General features: G+C 43.4%; 1 protein-coding gene across 1 annotated transcript; it reads left to right on the forward strand.

Moving 5' to 3' along the window:
• Positions 1 to 1,812: 1,812 nt before the first annotated feature.
• LOC144986887 (uncharacterized) lies at positions 1,813 to 13,721 on the forward strand. Its single transcript, XM_078935491.1, has 3 exons — positions 1,813 to 4,059; positions 8,436 to 8,598; positions 13,565 to 13,721. The coding sequence occupies exons 1-2, from the start codon at positions 3,320 to 3,322 to the stop codon at positions 8,581 to 8,583; spliced, it is 888 nt and encodes a 295-aa protein (XP_078791617.1). The 5' UTR covers positions 1,813 to 3,319; the 3' UTR covers positions 8,584 to 8,598; positions 13,565 to 13,721.
• The last annotated feature ends 1,130 nt before the right edge of the window (positions 13,722 to 14,851 follow it).

Raw genomic sequence — 14,851 nt, forward strand, 5'->3', positions numbered from 1 at the left:
TAAAAGAACATGGCAGCAGCTAAAAATGAAGTATAAAAACATAATTCAATAAGGTCAAATTTGAGCATGTCATGGAGGTAGGCTTTGTTGACAATATTTGACATATGAAACATCTACATAGCAATAGATATCTAATGTTGTTTTCATTGTATATATGTAATTGATTGCAACGAAAAACGGTAACGCTCAAACAAAAACGTATGGGGAAATGACAAAAAATAGAGTCTAGGTCTCAAAATCCTTGCACGACGTACATTTAATTCTCTAAGAATTAATGCAGCCTCCTCGTCTATTGGGTCCTCCAAAAAAGGACAAGCCATTCTTGTCACTTGTCTCTGTGTGACGGAAATGTGGGCAATGAAGGTTAAAGCAAAAAATACCGCTTCGTCTTTAAAAAGGGGAGGGGACCGGCAGAAACCTTGAGTTTAGAGAATAAAACCTGCTACCGACCAGGTTAGGTTCACAGCGTAAGTAACCATGGACACTGACTCCGAGTATAAATTACCTCTCTTTCAGAAACGGGTTTGACTTACTCTGCTTTCTCTGGTTTAACAAACCTCCCATTCTGAAACGGAAAACCCAGGGTTTCCCTGATTTCAGGGTTAATGCACTCAGAGTTTACACTTAACCTCCTTTCTGAAACAGGCCCCAGGTCTTCAGAAATTTAAACTGGAGCAAGACAAAGATGACATAGAAAACAGGTTTTCTTTTTACAACATCTTGAGCCTCCTGTTGTTTCTGCACAGCATGTATTTTTATTACTGAAAACAGAAATGTGGGTTGGTTCAATATTTACAGAATAAGAGAAAAATGAGAATCAAACGTTTTAAATCTGATGACCTGACAGAGGTAAATAATAATAATAATAATTCCCAATACATAATATTTTGTTCCGATAAAATTGTATTTCGTTCCAACAAAATAAGTAATTCTTTCCCACAAAATAACAATTCACATTATAAGTCATTCATATGTGAGCAATACTTGGATTTACAGCAGATACCTTCACATTTCTGTCTGAGTATATCTCATTCCAATGCATGGAAGACATGGAGGATGTTTAGAGATCAGATTTATTTATTTTAACCCTTGTGCTATCTTAGATGACCCCACCCTTACATTGACGTGTTTTCTCTCTACCATGACAAAGGTGGATAAAGGTGGAAAGATTTCATGTAATCCATAGACACCGGTGAGGTACACAAATCATGGAAGAAAAAAGGTTCAGCGCACTGTCAAGTGGGTCTAGATGACCCAACTCCCAATGGTAAAGTGCCTAGGATAGCACAAGGGTTAAGAAGCTCTACAAAAGCATTGGTAATCACATCTTCATGTCTGGGTTCATTCACAGTCTCTCCCAGTACACACCGCGTCCTGCCGCACAAGCCACTTTCTGCCTCTACCTCCGTGCCTGTGGGACCCTCACAAATTCAAGAGGGGAAAACTAAAATCAAGAATCAAACCAGGCAATCTATTTTATTATTGTCTTGATGAAAATAAGAAAAATATCATAAGATTTTTTATGCCCGATATTGTTGCTTTCCCATACCGCAGTGGCTCTCTGCTGCCCGGATGGCAGCATGACAAGCACAGGAGCTCTGGCTGGTCGCAGAGTGAGCTATTTTCTGGCCACAGAGCGAGCTATGCCCAGCCGTGGAGCGAGCTATTCCCGCCCGCGGAGCAAGCTATGCCCGGCCACGGAGCTTGTTTCCTTCTCATGCCAGCATCCGGACTGGCCAGCAGATGGAGAGCTGCTGCAGTGTTGTACTTCAAGGTCGGACAGGAATAATAATATTCAGGACATGCTGAGGTAACTTGTCTTTTATTAACATACTCGTGAGCAGTCACTTTACATCCAAAGGCTACATGCTTCGTACGTATCCCATCATGTATCACACATATCCCATAATGCATTTTGACCAATCAACGTGACACTGTATCTGAGGTGCATTCAAATACGACAGGATAAAGGTATATCAGAATATTACATGTGAAAGTAGCGAGCCATCCGTGTTTATAAATGGCTTATCATGTGATATAATTTTGTGGGAATGAATTAATGATTTCATGGGAACAAAAGATTATTTCGTGAGAATGAAATGTAATTTCATGGGAACAATTTTTGTTTTTGTTTTACCCATGTCAGGTCACAGGCTCCGTAGAATTTTTTTTGAAGATGGAAGGATAACTAAATGTAACAAAATCATTGAAAAAACTGTATGAATAGAGGAGTAAAGACAAAAATGTAATTTATGGTGGTCCAGAAGTGCAAATCATCAAGAAATCAATTAACGCAAAAAAATTTAAAGTAAGATCACAAAGATTAGAAAAGGAAAGTAAAAAAATATTACATTTTAGAAATCAAACCAAAATTCCAGAAACCAAAATGTAATTCCACTCAGATGTCATCATCCAGTAAGCAATAGTACCTACATTTTCTGGTTTCTCATTTTGTTACATGATTTAACATTTTATTTTGATATCTGGGAGTAACTTTTGTGTTCTTTTTTTGTTGTTGTAAAGTTTTGGCTTCTGAAATTTTGTTTGGATTTCTAAACTGTAAGGTTTTTTTAAATTTGTTTTGCTTATTTAACTGCTGTTGTAACCTAAAATGGGTAACCACGAAAAAGTATCAGGAAGCAAGGGTTCTTCCTATTTGGGAACACAAGAAGGGAGGGGTTGAACTGTCCATTGTTTATACAGTCAATGAACTTACCTCAGGTCTGAAACTTAATGCTGACATAATCACATGACAGCCACTGTCCTTACACCACATATGCACTGTACTTTTTTTGGGTTTAAAAGTTGGCCTCGGTGGATGCAGGACATTAAAGTGTCATAAATTCTGTCACAAAAAGACCACAGACTTTAAAGGTTAGATGGTTCACATGTACTTTACTGTGTCAGAGTAACCAGCAGAGTTTAGTTGCAGCAATAATTTATGCTTAAACAATAAAGAAATAAATTAGTTAGCATGCAACAAGTAAAATGTATTCTTTCACTTTATGTAACGTCTGTGATTAAAATCCAACAAAGGAAACTTGAGGTTTAATCAGATCCTTCTATAGAAACTCCTTTTTCACAGGTTTTCTCAGGCCAGTGCCTCTCAAATAGTGGGGGGGCGCGAAGCGTTGCCAGGGGGGGCGCGCGGTGGTGGTGGTTTTATGCACAGGTAATACGGGCAATTGTCTGGTGCGCAAATTTAACGTGGGGGCGGCGGTGACAGCGGCTCAGTGCTCAGTGCAGTCCACTATTCGGTTCCTATTGTCTATATGAGAGTTGATTGGCTGACTCAAGTGATTTCACATATGCGGGAAAAATGGCGGACGGAGTAACACCAGTGGTGAGTCCAGACCAGAACTCGGGTAAAAAAACAAATCCAACCAATGATCTGGACTCACAATCTCTGTGTATAACCACTGGAATCCTTACTGACCTCAAGGAAGACATCCGTCGTCTAAAAGCTGAGCTGGAAATGAAGGACGCTCTCCTGTCCAAGTTCATGGATGTCTCCTTCGCCCAGTCTAAGCGGCTAACCTCACTTAGCGCCGCACTCCAGGACACAGCTCCATGGGACCCGTCCACCTGTGCACACCCTTCTTCATCTTCAACACCCAGGCAAAGATCCCTGGATGAAGAAGTGGTTGTCCGAAGGTCCAGAATGAGATCTGATGAGACCCGGAAGCCTCCTGTCCTGAGTCTCTCAAACCGCTTCTCCGGACTGGCTGCGGATTCTCCCGCTCCTTCCGCAGCGGTCACAGCGGCACAGACTCCACCAGACCTGGGCTCCACCATGGATTTCCCCGCTCTCCGGAGAGACGCCACGGAGATCCCGAAGGAAGACGGACGCATCGCGGCGTGCAGCAACCCGGACCGGGGCTCGAGGATCACCGCTAAGGCCCCATCAGGATCAGACGAGCGTCTGGATCTCCCCGCGTCCTCGCGGGCTCCAGCTTCTTCCTCCCGCCGTCGGATCCTGAAGGAAGCTGAAGGAAGCTGTCCGCTTCCATTCCAGCAAGGCTCGGGCCTCGCCGCCGCAGATGGACCACCGGCCGCAAGGTGAGGCCGCCGCTGCCGCTGTCGTCACGCAGGTACCTGTCGGCTCTGCACCTGCGCCCGCGTGTCCTCCTCCACTGTTTGCCCCGACAACGGCGATCATCGGGGACTCCATTATACGGAGGGTCCGCTTCTTTAACGCGGTCACACATTGTTTTCCGGGAGCCACAGTTCTGGATATTCTGGAGAAACTCCCAGACCTGCTGAGATCTTTCCCTTCCACAGTCAGGAGGCTGATTTTACATGTTGGTTTTAATGACACATCTTATCGAGAGTCTGAAACGACTAAAAAGGCGTTCATCAGACTTTTTAATTTTTTAAACTCCTGTCCATTGACTGTTTTTATCTCGGGACCCCTCCCCTCCCTCTCCCGCGGCCAGGGCCGCTTCAGCAGGCTGCTGAGTCTGAGCTCATGGCTCCAGTCTGCTTCCAGCCTGAATAGGTTTGTTTTTATTGGCAATTTTAATCTTTTCTGGAAAAGAACCTCATTTTATAAAACTGATGGGATTCACCCCAGTCCACTGGGCAGCAATGTTTTAGCTGCAAACATCCGACACTCTGTCCAGACATCACCGGCCCCCATCATGCCCCCACCAGTCCAAACCTCCTCCTCATCCGTGCAGACATCAGTGTGTGGAAGTGACTGACTGGATGTGGTATCACCCCCCCACATTCCCCAAGAAACCGCTTCAATCAACAGTGCTTCCTTGCCACCACCTACACCCCCCCCCAGTCTATCCCATTAAGACCATTATTACAGACAGGTCTTCCATGAGGAAGAGTGCTGGGAGAAAAGCAAACACTAACTGGCTTCGTCCACTAAAGGAATCACCAAAACCTGAGTAAGCAGCTTCCACAAACACTCCCCCCTCTTTTAACATGGCACTTTTGAATATTCGATCGTTGTCCAACAAAACATTTATCATAAATGATTTTATCCATGATTATAAAATTGATGGACTCTTTTTAACTGAAACATGGCTGAGCACGGATGCATCTACTGTTCTCACAGAGGCCTCTCCACCCAATTTTAGCTTTGTTTTTTCAACCAGGGAGGGCAAAAAGGGTGGGGGTACTGCATCTATAATGTCCAACTCCTTTGCAGTAAAGCAGATTACATTGGATGAGTACCCCAGCTTTGAACATCATGCCTTTGTTTTTAACAGCCCTCCAGTTTTATGCATCACAGTATACAGACCACCCAAACCAAGCTCTGTTTTTATTGAGGAGTTTTCTGAGTTCTTTTCTGAGTTCTTACCATCTGTCTTTTAACATGATTTTAATAACAGGTGATTTTAACTTGCATACAGACGGGAAGTCGGACTATTGCACCACTCAGTTCTTGGACTTGCTCTCCTCTCTTGATTTTAAACAACACGTCATGCAGCCGACTCACAACAGGGGGCACACTCTTGACCTTGTCATCAGTCATGGTTTACCTACCAGTGTGTCCGCTGTTGTGGATCTGGCTGTATCTGACCATTACTGTGTGCTTTTTAACATCACTGGTTTTATAAAGCAAGAGACCTCTGTGAGAACGGTGAAGAAACGCTACTTGACTCTTGAAGTGGTCGAAAAATTTATTACATCTGTTCGCTCCAACTCTCCACCTGTCTTACCGGCCCCCTGTGATCTACTTGTTGAAAGTTTTAACAGTAAATTAAAATCCAGTCTTGACTCAGTTGCTCCACTAACATCTAAGAAGATAAGAATCAAACCCACGCCTCCTTGGAGAACTGAGGAAATTAAACAATTGAAGAGACGTTGCAGATCTGCCGAAAGACTTTGGAGAAAACACAAACTTGAAATAAACTATCAATTAAACCAAAACCAACTAAAACTATATAATCAAACCGTAAAACAGACCAGAAATTCATATTTTGCGAACATCATTTCTGTAAATAAAAATAACCCCAGAGTCCTTTTCACCACAATTGAATCTTTAATCAAACCAAATGTGAACAAAAACCCAATGCCAGCCTCGGCCTCATTGTGTGAGGACTTTGCAGACCACTTCAGGAGCAAGATTGATTCTGTCAGAATGAACATCATAAAAGAACAGAAAAGCCTCTTTATTGGTTATGATGGCTTGATTTTACCTGAGGAAGCACTGGACAGTTTTGACCTGGTTGAAGCTGCAACACTTGGTCGAGTTTTCTCCCAAGTTAATCCAACAACTTGTTTTTTAGACCCCATCCCTACATCACTTTTTAAATCATTTTATGGGTCTTTTGAGAGTGAGATTTTAAATATCATGAACTCCTCTCTACAGACGGGTATTTTTCCTGCTGCCTTTAAAACGGCAGTGGTGAAACCATTACTCAAGAAAACTAATTTAGACCCTTCAGTTTTTAATAACTACAGACCTGTGTCCAACTTGCCATTTTTAAGTAAGGTTTTAGAAAAACTTGTTTTTATTCAGCTAAACGAGTTTCTCTTACAAAACAACATTTTTGAGATAAACCAGTCTGGCTTTAGGACGAACCACAGCACAGAGACGGCCTTGTTAAAAATTGTTAATGATCTCAGGTGTGCCTTGGATTCAGGTCAGATCTCAGTTAGATCTAGTTCTGTTAGATCTAAGTGCAGCATTTGATACTGTTGATCACCTGATCCTTGTAAACAGACTTAAAAGTCTTGGCCTTTCAGGGACTGTTCTCAAGTGGTTCGAGTCGTATCTCATGGAGAGAAGCTTTATGGTAAGCATGGACACATATTTTTCTGGGGTCCATGAAATTAATTGTGGTGTGCCTCAAGGTTCCATCCTTGGCCCCTTGCTTTTTAACATTTACATGCTTCCTCTGGGGAATGTCATCAGGAGCCACAACATCAGTTTTCATAGCTATGCTGATGATACCCAGCTGTACATAGCTATGTCTCCTGATGACACAAGACCAATAGAAGCACTTTTTAACTGTATTTTAGATGTAAAATTATGGATGGCAAATAATTTTCTGCAGCTCAACCAGGAAAAAACTGAAATTTTAGTTATTGGTCCTGAAGCCAAGAGGGAGAAACAGTTTCTGAAGCTACAGGAACTTTCCTTAAGTCATTCGGAAGCAGTCAGAAACCCGGGTGTTATCTTTGACTCTAAGCTGACTTTTATCCCCCATATAAAACAGGTGGTTAAAACTGGTTTTTATCATCTCAAAAATCTGGCTAGAGTCCGCCCACTACTCTCTCTTGCTAATATGGAGATGCTAATGCATGCTTTTATCATGAGTAAAATTGATTACTGTAACGCCCTGCTTGCTGGTCTTCCAAAAACAAATATTAGGAACCTTCAGCTTCTCCAGAATTCTGCTGCACGAGTTCTTACAAAGACCAGGAGGCGGGCTCACATCACCCCAATTTTAAAATCCCTGCATTGGCTCCCCATATGCTTCAGGATTGATTTTAAGATACTTTTAACAGTTTTTAAATGTCTTAACAGTCTTGCGCCTTCTTATTTATCAGATCTTTTAGTAAGATATGAACCCTCGCGGACCCTGAGATCCTCTGGCACTGGTCTGTTAACCATTCCAACTGTAAAAACTAAAACCTATGGAGAAGCTGCATTTCAGCACTATGGCCCCCGTTTGTGGAACAGTCTGCCAGAGGGCCTGAGAGCCGCAGAGAGCATTGATACTTTTAAGAAAAGGCTCAAGACCCATCTTTTTAACCTGGCTTTTAGCTAATTTTTATTTATTATTTATTTATTTTACTACTTTTATTTATTTATTGTTATTTATCTATATGTATTTTCTATTTTTATTTTATTTCTTTATCCATTTTATCTTGTTTTATGAACTTGAACCTGATTTTTAACGTGTTATTTTAATTTACCTTATTTCAATGTTTTATCGTTTTTATCAATATGTTTACTTTTTGATTCTCAATTTTTATTCATTTCTATTTCCGGTGCTTCCTCAGCTGGAACCTCTCCCTCTGGGACGGCTGCTGTTCAGCCACTGCGGCTCTGGGTGGGGACCTGCATCACCGCTTAGCTGTGGTGGAGTGGTCCCCGCCTGTGATGTTGCATTTGGCTGTCTATGCGGCTGTTCACAGGGGGGGAGGTTCCAATTACCGGTACTAGCGTTTCCCGCATCATGTTTTTGTGCTCAGCATATGTTTTACAGCCTATTTTTCATTGTCATTTTCCATCAGTTAGAGAGTGGGAGGTGTGAAAGGCGTGGGGGGCTAGGTACGGGGAGGGGGGCCCTATTATTTATTTATTTATTTATTAATGCTTGCTTGTTTTTATATTTTGTTGTTTTAATGTAAAGCACTTTGTGTTATATTTTTATATGAAAAGTGCTTTATAAATAAAGTTTGATTTGATTTGATATTCTTCACAGAGTTTGTAACAGCCTGAAACCTTTGAATCCCCGTCCCTGCAGCTGCTCCTGTCTGCTCCTGTCTCGTGACACACGCGGTTGCGTGAGTGAGAACGAAAGGGGAGGAGTGGTGTGGGCTCTGACTGCCAGGTGGAACGGGGCACACGGAGCACTGCCTGTTGCCCAACACCAGGATCATCGGTGCCTTTAGATTCCTCAGCGCATGGTAATAATGTCATTCCTTATGAACTATTGTAGACATTTTGATGACGTGTCTTTATTTTCCATCAATGTATTCGTTGTCTGCCAATCGTTTAGTTGGTGTCAGACAGACAGAAAGACAGCAGGTAATGCAGGAAAACAGCTGCACTTTATGACATCATAAATAAACAATCCATCATTTAGAAAAAAAATCAGCAGCGTTCAGAGCCCCTTGGTGGGGAGTGTGATGGGACATCACTGTGAGTAATCAACAGATGTCCCCTCAGTGCCCTACCCACCAATTTTAACCGCACCCCCTTAGTACACACACCCTTCACCCCTCAAAATATACATTCCAACATAAACACACACACATGCACATACACACCCTCACAAACACACACGCATTTTGCAAGGAAGGTGGGACCTTGGACCATCTGTCCATCCCTGGTAGGGGGTACTGGACCCTTGGCAATGGCGGCCGTGTCCCCTGGGTGCTAGTTTTCTGGGTCTGGCAGTGCTCTCTCCACGCAGGGAGAGGGATCCCTGAGCTTTCTGGCATGGCCAGAAGCCGGGGATCACATCACACCTGAGCCGGGGGTGTCTGTGTTCCTGTGGGTTGGGCTCGGGTCATTGTCACCGGGTGCCGGGCCTCGCCAAATTTCCAACTGTGGCCGAGCCTGTTCGGGCCATGTTAACAACAACCCTCGTGGGCCCCCCTTCTCCCTGGGGTGCTCCCCTCCTGGGCGGGGATGGTTGGCCCCTGCTTTGCTCCTTTCTGGACCAACCATGGGCCGGGTGGGTGGCTGCCTGGAGCGCGGAGCTGGTCTCCCTTGGGGGGGTCCTGGCTCGTACCTGGGGTTGGGGCGGGGGGATGCCCAGAACTCCTGGGTGGTGATGAGGTGCTCTTCTGGGGCTGTGGGCACCCCTCTCGGGTGGGGCCCGGCGTTGGGCCCTCCTGGCGCAGTGGGGGGGACTGCTCTCCTGGTTGGGCTGGGGCAGCACTTTCTTTCCCCCCCATGCCTCCCTGCTCTCTGGCTCTGGGGGCCCCCGTGGCGGTCCTGCTGGCCCTGGCCTGGGTGCCGGATGTGGTCGCCTGGGGGGCGGTTGTTCCCTGCCTGCTGCCGTGTGGCGATGGGGGGTTCCGGCTGCCGCTGCCGCTGCGGCGGGGGTCTTGGTGTGGGGATAGCTGGGCACTCTCCCTCCTTCTTTTCACATTCCACCTTCCATTTTAGAAGAACATAAACACTTACCTAAGCACAGGTGTTGGCTCACCTTTGCACTAATAGTTTGTGTGATTGTTTGAATGAAATACTTCACACTAGTTGGTTTGAAGGCATAAGTATGCATGTGTAAACACTATCTGTATTGTGTAATTGTTGACATGTGGACATTTTTGCAGCTAGCAGATATGTTTATAACATTTGAGTGTGTGTGGACAGGCCCCGCCCCGCCCATGGAGATTTGTATTATATCTGAACCTTACCGTAATGATAAACACCCAGTAGCTTGTTGCTTTATGCTGCCTCATGGTTTCTTTCCCCCCCCCCCCCCCCCCCCTCTATAATCACCCTCCTAACATCCCTCATCCCTCTCTCTCTCTCTTCTTCCTTCCTTTCCTTTTCCGTCCGGTCCAACACAAAAGTTTTTCAAATATGATTAAAATGACTAAAGTCTGGCCTCGATTACAAAAGGGGTTTATTCAGACATACCTCTGGTTTGTCTGAAGATTAATAACCCCTGTTGTTAAAGTAAAATATGTCCAACACAAGAGGCCTTCAGCTCTCATCTGTCTGCCCAGCTGTTGGACAGGCCAAGTTAAAAAATAAAAAACAAATCAGCACAATGTTTATCTATTTCTTCAGACTAAAAACGTAAATATATTGGTGCTGTTACTGTTTCAGATCAATTTAGATTTAATATTTATTAATTGAATTATTTTTCTCAGCATCAAATGGTTCAGTTGGTCAAAATGTTTCTAGTTTAAATAAGGAATGACAGATTTTTTTTAAATTTCAGGCACTTTAAGCTTCTTTTCTGTTTTAGACTAGAACAGGGTTTCTGTGTGGCTAAATGAAATTAATATTTGTTGAAAGTGGATTTATATTACTTTTTCCTTTTGTTAATGTTAAAAGATACAATTTTAGGTATACTTACACAATTTTTATATATACTTACCAAATATATTGTCACCATGCGAGTGTGTGTGAGGTTTGGGGAGTGGGGGGGGGGTGTGGGGGGGGGGGGGGGCACGAAACATTGGGGGCCTGGCAAAAAATAATTGAGAGGCACTGTCTTAGGCCATCAGATGCTCTGTCAGTCAGTTGATCTCAGTTGTGCATCTGGTTTGGAGCCAAGGCCTCTCTGGTAAACTAAAGAAGGTCAAAAGCAGCATGACGGCTTTGAGTCCTATCTAACTCTAGAGAAACTCCAGAATCAACATTTTACTTTAGAATGTGTTCACTTTAATGGAAATAAATTTTCTATATTAGTTATTTTAAAAGACTGAAAGAGGACAAAAAAGGCTAACACAGCAGAATTTGCACTTTTAAAATGTAAAACATCACATGGAGAAACCAGAAAGGTGAAGAAACAGGGGGGATAATCATATTTTAGTATAGCTGCTAATATAAATACGAAATCAAACCTGGTGTGTTCATGGCACACAGAAAAAAACGAAACATGAACCTGATCAGACACAAAATAACAGTTTCAGAGACAAATCTTTTCAAGGTAAGCCACAGATTCTCCCATTATATATTCGTTGAGTAATCACACATTTTTTTATAAGTGAGCGACCTTGGGAGCATTTCGGGCAGGCAACTCAGGCAGGCTTTACTTAGGCCACTCCCCTAGGGTGGGTCAGTTAATCAACTCACCTGTGCAGCATCCTATTTAAGTCCAGGTGTGTAAGTTGTTCATCCTTCTTTACTGCAGCACTGCGTTATCTTCAACACACGGTCTGGTTTCCGCTGTGTGGGCTTTCATTCGGTGCTGGCTTTGTTGTGGTGGCTCTTTGTTTGGTTTCTTTTCTGTTGAAGCTTTGCACATTTACTAGTTTAAACTGCATTTGGATTGGTCAGTTATGGACTTGTCTCTTCTGTGAGTGTAACGAAGTGGCATTTGTTGCTGGTGTGTGTCAACTTGTGTCCACTCACTTTACCTGTTTTTTCTGCTCCCCTGCTTCCTCACCAGGGCATGTTTGGACAAATGTTTGTTAAGATGCTTGGCAGCCATTTTGAATGTTCAGCTGAAACCATTTTGAAAGGGGTGTTCAGCTGTTAACCCCGCATCCCTTCGGTAATGGTTTGATCCAATTGGGGCAAGGCTATATAAGCAGAGGTGTTTGCTCAGTAGGGGGATTTGTTTTTGAGAACACATTGGACTGTGAAAAATACACAAGTAGATAAATGAATAAATTAAACAAAACTGTTGGCTTCACACAACCAAGACCCTGACTGGTCACTGTAGCACGGCCACTTCTGCTCTTCCTTCACAGTGTGATTAAAAACGTAAATAAATCAGTAAAATAGTTGAGTCAGCCCTAAGGTGGCCTCTCACACGTTTTTGGGTTTGGCGCGATTGTTTGAGAACTGTCGGCGCCTCGGTTCCTCCATTTTGTGGGGGGGGGTGTCATCAGCATCTTATTCTTCGTGATCCATCCAGTCTTTTTTTTTTTTTTGCTTTTTGGCTGACCTTGCTATCTTTGATTTATTCCACCGGACGCAGGGCAGGGCTCGGGATGGCTGATTTTGCTGATGCTCCCTTTGTTCTGCCTCTCCATTCCTCCCGGTGGCGTCTTCTGGCTTAGGTGGGTTTTGAAGTGTTATGTGCCAGTTTCCTTCGGCTGTTGTGTGTGTGTCGTGTTTTTGACTTCAATTCTCAGAAGCCCTGTGCTGGACTTAGTGTAATTCTATTGGGCCCTTTTGTTCTGCATTTTGTTTTTTGAAATGTTTCTCTGTTCTATTTTCATCGTCACCAGTCTTTTGCGACTCCGTGGTTGCAACTCATGTTTTTTTGGATCTCGGCTTCTGCTTATTTAAGGAAGGCGTATGGTTCTCTGCCCGTCTGGATTTATTTCTGCATGAATCTCTAGTTTGTGATGCATGCCTCTCTGTGATCTCTCCCGTTTGTGCGGCACGTAATTTATCCCATCTTTGGAGGTGAGATATGACTCGGTTGCTACTGGGCCACCCGTATTTTGCTGTGTGCTTCCTTCCCCACTGTCATCCGTTCATCTTGTTTTCTCGTTCTGGGTAGTTCCTTCCTGGGCCCCCGTGTTCCCGTTGTTCTGGATTTTTTTGTTTTGCTTTTCTGGTCTCTAATTCTCTGCGCTTAGCGTGGTTTTGTTATAACGATGTTTGTTTTAGGTCTTCGGTCTCCCTCCACTTGTTTGTGGCTCCACCCTCTTTTGGGGGAGAGAAAAAATGTATGAAAACTTGTTTTATGAATCTTCGACCGCCTGAAAATGTTGGGTTGCTAATCCAAACGTTCAGCTCTAATGGTCCATCAACTGCTCATGTGGTCCTGAGATTCAGCTGTGGAGGTTATTACAAGCTTATTTCAAGCGTGCGATAATAAATAGTAATGTGCCATCATTTAACATGGTTTAGTGTTAAATAACTTATATTACGAGCTAAATTCCTGGCTGTAGAAATTTTTACTGATGCTCTCTAGCTTCAGTTTCAAGAGTAAGAAACTTTTTGTTGCAAACTAATCCTCAGTCTGCCCTGCTTTTTAGCATACTTTTTAGCTTTTAGCTACTAAGAGCATCTCCTTTGAGTCTTATTGTTAACCGCCTCTACATGCATGAGGTTCAGCCATTTTAAATACTATCAGACTCTATGATCTCTCTTCAATCCCAAAAAAAAAAAAAAAAAATCTTCATTATGGTTTCCAGGCACCCCTTTGCCATTAACTTCATGTTATACATGCTTTTGTTGTCTACCTATTATGAACCAATGATGTCAAGTATGTAACCTCAAATCTAGCCGAGCCGCTGTCCATGCTACGTGGGATGGCGACCTTCCTCATCTACGTAATCTCCTTGGACCTTGGTTATCCTTCTATTCGCCTGTTCCTCTGTGGCCTTCCTAAGGTGCGCCCCTCCGGAAATGAATAAAGGTTACTTCTCTCTTACTATTGGTGCATATATAAAAATATATATTTTGGTGATGTATTACGTGCAGGTTCCATATAGACTGTCTTTCTTGTTGGAATCTGTGCTAATGGCTTTTTATGGTACTATGAATACACAGATAGAACCTTCTCTTTAAACTCACTACTTGATATCTCTTTCTCAGTGTTGTTATTAAAAGGACTTTATTACCTTTCATCTTAAGCTTTCTACACTAATCAGGTCTATTATTTATGTATTCATTGCCAAGACTAATACTGCTTTGTCTATCTATGCATCGCTTCCTGAGCCTGTGATCCATACTCCCTGGTCAGCAATTCAGTTTCTGGAGGATGATGTCAAGCCCTCGACGAAGTCGGATGGTTTCCTAGTTCCAAAGTCTCTGCTCGTCCTGCAGCTCCCCTGCAGATTGTTGCCCCTTCACCTTTATCTGGATATGCAACGACGACTGCATTCCACGCACCTACTCTGCACTGAAGTGATGGGGTGGTAAACCTCTTTAGAGTTTCAATGAGTTATCTTACTTGAATCAACTGATATGTTAGTATCAGAATGGCATACAAAATCTCAGATTATATTTTATTGAAAACTATTTGCCGGGTGGAAGCCTCAAAGTTAAGACGTTCTAAGCTGTGTTACGATATGCTTGTAACCTGAAATTCAAGATTACTTAGGCTCGTATCTTATGAGCCGGATGGAAGCATCAAAAAATTATAGCATTAAGCTCATTCATAGTTCTCAGATGGAAGCTTTTAAATCATGGATATCACTTAAGCTTTATATTATTCCAGTGGAAGCTTCAGACTTGTTTGTAAAGTCGTGCCGTCTACTTGCCGCTATACTCGAAATGGAGTGGCCCAACGGTTTTTGGTGCCGGGTCACAAATGGCAGATCCACTAGATAGTGTGTTCCCTTCTTGGCACTGTACTCGAACGGGAGCGGCCCAACGGTCAATGGTGCCGGGTCACACATAGCAGACTCAATAAATAGTATGTTCCCTTCTTGGCGCCGTACTAGAACGGGAGCGGCCCAACGGTCAAAGGTGCCGGGTCACACATAGCAGATCCACTAGATAGTGTGTTCCCTTCTTGGCGCTGTACTCGAATGGGAGCGGCCCAACGGTCAAAGGTGCCGGGTCACA

Source organism: Oryzias latipes, chromosome 17, assembly GCF_053564925.1.
Source record: "Oryzias latipes strain Hd-rR chromosome 17, Olatipes_Hd-rR_3.1".
In the NCBI taxonomy this organism is placed as follows: Eukaryota; Metazoa; Chordata; class Actinopteri; order Beloniformes; family Adrianichthyidae; genus Oryzias; species Oryzias latipes.

Bases quoted from the DNA above. Each gene is read 5' to 3' on its own strand.
- LOC144986887 (XM_078935491.1), top strand. From the start codon at position 3,320: ATGGCGGACGGAGTAACACCAGTGGTGAGTCCAGACCAGAACTCGGGT. The intron at 4,060-8,435 runs GTGAGGCCGCCG...CCGTCCCTGCAG, and splicing joins GATGGACCACCGGCCGCAAG to CTGCTCCTGTCTGCTCCTGT.